The sequence below is a fragment of the Sylvia atricapilla genome, chromosome 5, assembly GCF_009819655.1.
Source record: "Sylvia atricapilla isolate bSylAtr1 chromosome 5, bSylAtr1.pri, whole genome shotgun sequence".
Taxonomy (NCBI): domain Eukaryota; kingdom Metazoa; phylum Chordata; class Aves; order Passeriformes; family Sylviidae; genus Sylvia; species Sylvia atricapilla.
In genome coordinates this window covers 8,210,443-8,216,442 of record NC_089144.1, presented here as the reverse complement: position 1 = coordinate 8,216,442, position 6,000 = coordinate 8,210,443, and the positions used below count along the sequence as shown (strand labels likewise).

At 37.3% G+C, this 6,000-nt stretch overlaps 1 protein-coding gene across 1 annotated transcript in view; it reads right to left on the bottom strand.

Annotated features, from left to right (window-relative positions):
- Positions 1-1,415: 1,415 nt before the first annotated feature.
- Positions 1,416-6,000, bottom strand: part of CERK (ceramide kinase) — a 42,163-nt gene continuing 37,578 nt past the window's right edge. Inside the window, exons 12-13 of the mRNA XM_066318603.1 lie at positions 5,144-5,352; positions 1,416-4,166 (exon numbers count right to left, since the gene is read on the bottom strand). Of these exons, the coding sequence (XP_066174700.1) occupies positions 4,067-4,166; positions 5,144-5,352 (309 nt within the window). The 3' untranslated portion in view covers positions 1,416-4,066. The remainder of the gene's footprint in view (positions 4,167-5,143; positions 5,353-6,000) is intronic.

Genomic DNA, 6,000 nt, shown 5'->3' with positions numbered 1-6,000 from the left:
GGTGGACTTGGCCATGCTGGTTGAAGGGTTGGGCTTTATGGTATTAAAGGTCTTTTCCAACCTAAACGGTTCTAAAATTCTATTATTCTAATACTTGAATTGCAAGACACACGGTCAGAGAAATTTCTGGCTCCTCAGGATGGGGTAAAATATGATTGAAAAGCTCAGGAGTCAAGCTAAGAGAGAGGCCCCTCAGCAATTACAGTTAGGGGCAAAACAGATCTTGGGGAAAATCAATTTGTTGCCAGTTAATAACAGAGTAATACAGAAATAAACCCAAATGTACATGCACCACCTCCTCTCCTCCCTCTCTGCCTCATTCCTATGCTCAGCTTCACTTCTGACTCTTCTACTTCATGCCCCCTGCCTTGAGCAGTGCAGAGGGAAGAAGAACTGGGGATTCTAGTGAGTTCAACACCTTATCTCTCTTACTTCTTCCTCCTTCCTGGAGGAGGAAAGCATCACTCATGGGCCACAGGTCCTGCCAAAAATACCTGTTCACGTATATGCTCCTCTCCATGGCTGCAGACCCTGCCAGGAAACTTGTTCCTGCATGAGCTCTCCATGGGCTGCAGCTTTCCTGGGGGCACATCCACCTGCTCCACGGGCTGCAGGGCAATCTCATCTGGTGCCTGGAGCACCTCCTCCCCCTTCTTCATTGACCTTAAGTGTCTGCAGGCTATTTATTTTCCACTCACTCCTTTCACAGCTGTCAAGCAGTACTTTTTACCCTCTCTAATTTATCACACAAGTTGTTAGCAATGCCATCCCATGAGCTTTGGCCAGTGGCAGGTCCATCTCAGAGCTGGCTGGGGAAATGACTGTCTGACATGGGGTCATCCTCTGCTGCCTTTGTCCAGAAGTCACCCTTGCAGCCCCTCAGCTACCAAAACCTTGCCACACAAAAACAATATACTTCAAAAGCAGAAATGTCTACAGTGCTGAAAAACAAGTTCTTCTTCTGTGCCTGTTGTTTATCTACAGTGAACACATTTTACTTATTAGAACATGTACTTCATCTGTAGCAATTATTGCAACAAAATCCTAGACCCCCCATCTATTTACCACATGCTATTTATAGTATAATTCATATTTCACGCTTCTTAGAACAGCAGTTTCTTTTCACTTCCATAATAGTAACTGTGAATAGCTGCTTTATAGTAAGTTTCATATTTAGTTTACCTTTGTAGAGTTGCTTAGTATTAGCCTAAGTCCAGCTTCATTAGCTGCTTTCCTTCACCCTCAGTGTTTATTCACACTCACCACAAAGCTGTCATCACCCCAACTGGAAGGTTATGAATTGCTTGACTTGGTTTCATCTGCTCACAGTGGTTACACTAAGCATACTACTGCCTGATTTCTGTCAAAGTGAGGGATTTTTTCCAAATCGAGTTGTGAAAAGAAGAAAACCAATGTAATGTTGTACAATGCAGTTTTATTTTTTTAATGAAATGCCCTAGCATCATAAAACAGAACACATTTTCTAATCTTGAAGCCAGCAAGATTGGGATAAAAGAAAAATCAAAGCTGTTTTTCCTATACATAATTTCCATACTAAGATTATATTTGGAGAAAAAAAAATCTCCCTAGAATTAAAATGTAAGCAGACATTACTTACACAGCTCTTTTAAAAATAAACTGGACATGTCATACAACTCACACATGGTGCTTTGCTAGTTTAATATGCTACAAATAGAATTATTCAAATGCAACTATGCAGCTTTTCTATTACCTAAGACCTTTAAATTTTATTATGTTGCAATACCTTTATTATTTACTTCACACTTCTTTACCATACTATACAATGATCTTTCATCCTTTTCTGGTGGCTTTTTCTCAAAAAGGAGACCTTCACTGTGGCTTTCTTTGGAAACACCGAGCACTCAGTTACAGATACTCAAATATTCAAAGCATTTCAATATACATTCACTATGAGATTAAGTCTCCATTTTTCAAGTAGGGGTCTCACGACTTGCTAGCAAACTCATGGAAAGAGCTGGTTAGTATTTATTCCAGTTGTCATGGATGAGAATGTGCTCTGGATAGCTGCAATGCCTCAAACTCTCTCACTGTTGGTAAGCTGAGTGTGCACCATTACCTCCTGCACAAGAATTACTGTGACTTGGAGGTCTGGCTACTCTCACAATATTCATGGATTAACCACAATAACCATAGGCATTTCTAAACAAATGACACTTTCAGAGAATATTCACATTTGTAGAACTGCATAATTTCATTTTCAATGGGATGTTAGTTCAAAAGAACTGTTTCACTTATTAAACATGGCTTTAAAAATACAGTATATGTAACACCTGTGTTACAAAGTGTCAGAAAAACACTGGATGAATCAACATTTCAACTCATTGTATTAATAAGGAAAGCAAAGAGCAGTAGTTTTGGAAAAGTATTCAAGTATTTTCCTGAAATACTATATAACAAAATAAAGATCTTAAACTTTGTATGATTGTACTTGAGGCAAATATAATTTGCAAGTGCTTTTTGTCATATAGAGCAATATGAACAACACTTTGTAGCAAAGACATAGAACACAATTTTGACAATACACAAAACCGGAATGTAAATAACTTCTATAGAAAAAAAATAACCTGCCATTTATAACAATATTCAAGTGCTTCAGTAATGAAATGACCAATTGCCATGGCTTACACTGACCACATATATGAGAGACATGAGACTAACACAAGCTGGATGACAGAAGTACCAATAAATAAACATTAATACAGACTCATCAGCTGTCTGGATGCAAAAAACCCCTCAGATAAAGTCATTCTTAGAGTGAACTTCGAACTTAAAGAAACACTTTAAAAAAGATAGAATACAACAGGGGCTAACTCCTGTCCTCAAACAGGAATAAATCTGTACAAGAGCAAAATTAGGCCCAACCCTGGACACAAAACATTTATGTGCCACAACACACAAACCTATATACAACTTAGACAATCACTCCATAGCTCTATATGACAGTCCAATGTTTTTTTGTTATAAAAACAAAACAGCACAGTGAATTCATGATTTGTCAATGTCAGTTTCTTCTCTTGGAAGCTTCCCCCAAAGCAAACTATTTTGTTTCATATTTAGTTAAATAATTTTAAGGATTTTCCATCATCGAATCATATTTCTAAACCTAACACTACCACATTTTATTTTGCAAAGACATTTTAACATACGGAGTAGAATGTCCAAAGAATTGTGTACTGAAGAGGGAAGCTTTTAATATCATATATTTTTAAAAATTAAAACTTGCTGGTGTTTGAGAGCTTATTTATATTTTCCTTTCCTGTGCCTTCCTGATATTATACAAGTACTCCTGCAATTTGCTTGCAAGACTTTTACAGTTGCACTGTGTGGTATTTGGTATCATCCAAACAGTCATAAAACCTTTTATAATCACAAAAAGCATGATGCAAGGAAATCTTCAAAGACAGAATATATAGGATGAGGTGTGACTGGTATATAGTTGTGCTTTCATTTTTCAAATATCTGTATACTGTTATTGTTATTACTTAAAGCCAGGAATGTGTGTTTGAATTGCATTGATAAGTTGCAAGGTATTGTCAGAATTACAAAATGAAAGATTTTAATGAAAAAAAATAAAAAAGGCAAATGACAACACCGTTGTCCAGCATTTAAGCCACATGCAACTACATAACACTCCCAGCAGAAAACGTCTTCTCAGACACTGAAAATGTTTTATCTTGCTGCCAGTGGCAAGTCCAATGTTTCATAACATTTAGGTATTATTGCAACACAACTACTAAATTAGCTTTCTAGAAAAGCACAGAGAATTTATCAGTTATCATGAATACATAGATATAGGCAAATCCCATCTTTTCTAATGTAACAGATTACATTGCTCCAAGATACATTTGAATGATTACAATGTTTTTTTTTAAATGACACAATACAGTGAGATGTCTAAAATTGTAGAGAAGCCATAAAAAAAAATCTAGAAGTTTAAAATACTTGTCAATTTGACTAAAATGCATATTTACTCAATTTCCTTGAGCTTTTATTTTTTTTCTTCACCCCATTGGAGGAACAATGTCTATAATAATTGTTCAATGCTACTCTGGCTGTGGGCAGCTTCATCTTTACAGTTTTCCTCAATTCCCCTTGCAAACAGTTTCATTAACTGGCAGTGAACCCTGAAAAATATAGAAATCAGTAAGAAATAAGTTGGCACCATATATTTAATGCTAATAATTTATAACAATTACAATATAATGCTAATAATTTATAATAATTTAATAATTCTAATAATCCATGAATTTCAAACAGCTGGACAAAGTCTCTTACATCTGACTACAGAAACCATGCCCTCATTTTAGATCCTCCCCTGCTCAGAGGGCTGGATGCTTTCACCTATCTTCTTTTACTTCCCTTGTTCATACCAGAAGTTCTATGGGCACTTAGATGAGCCAATCTTTTACAATACACAGCATTAATAAAACTCACCTTTGAACTGCTATATTTTATATTTTAATGCAACATGCTTAAATGTAAGTAATATGGGTTATGTTCTCTTTGTTATAAAAACAAACAAAACCAGGAACCAAAACTAATCCAAACAAAAACAACAACAACAACCCAACAGAAAAGAAGAGAAACCCCCCCAGAAAACAACCTTTCAAATTTCACAAACTTTTTTTCTAACTTGATTATTCGCACAACTGAAAAACTCTTTCTCCATATGTGAAGACTGGAGATAAGACTGTGTGCAAAAAACCACAAAATATGGGACATACTCTATTTCTCTGAGACTAAGATGCTTACTTGGACTAAATAGGAAAAGCTACTGCTCAGAGTAATGAGGCATCCCACACATTTAAAAAGAATCCTTCCAACATCATCTTCACTTTCAGCACTTTAAACACATAATACTAGCTCCTAAGAAGTAAGTACAACTTCAAAGGTACGGCCATCCATTTCACTCAGAGTGATCATTTACAACATACATGGCTGCAGTATTCTCTGGACATTATTCAAAATGGCAACAAAAATATTTAGGTATATTATCAGAAGACTGAAATTTGCTATGCACAGGCATCTTTTAGGGATGTCTTTAAAACCAATGACAAGGTTTAATGCGTTCTGCTCTAGAGACAGAAAAATAAAAGTTTACCTCACTTCAATTGCTGAACTATCCAGAGTTTCTCCATCACAATTCCAGGTGCTATTAACAATATTACAGCAACAGGCTGGATGATCTCTGCAGAACTGGCCAAAACGTTTCTTTCCTATGTCCATTACATTGCTTTCGTTGTCTTCTGAAAGCTTTGATGTAAATTGAAAACACTTCACCCGATAAACATCTACAAACGGAAAGTCAAACTAAAAAAAAAAAAGAAAGAAAAAAAAAAAGTAAGCAAATCAAGCAGTTGTCAGTAAATACAGCTGATGTATAAAGCAACTCAGCATACAGCATTTTCTGCTCAAGGAAAGTCTGTCCACTCAATTTTTTTTTAGAGAAGCTTACCTGAGGTATAAGGTGATATTTGTTTGTGAAAAACTGCACAAGTCAAAACCAATAAAGCCAAAATGAAACCTTCCTTCTCGCTGGTCACTGTATAGTGCCTATTATAGCACAACTGTATAACAAAAGCTGCATGGAAGACCATCCCACCCTGAATTCACCTTCTGACTGAGGCAGTGGATGGCAGGCTGATGGAGATAAGATAAAGTGGCTCAGGTGTGGGCTAGGGGAAGAGAATACATTCCCAGGAGGATTAAACCCAGCATCTTCAGGGTGGAGACAACAGCCCCGGGGCTCTCAGCCCCAGGCTCCAACAGACCCACACATCAAGGGGGAAGCAGGAGGAGAGGAGCCCAGCTGCAGGGTCTCTTCACCCTGGGAAAGGCACATCCAAGGGACATGCACAGGAGGGACAGCAGAGGGGGTGTCATGGCCCATCAAAGGCCACCCTCAAAGCAGTCCCCAGATCCTGCACCAGAGCACTGCACATGATGCAAAATGATGCA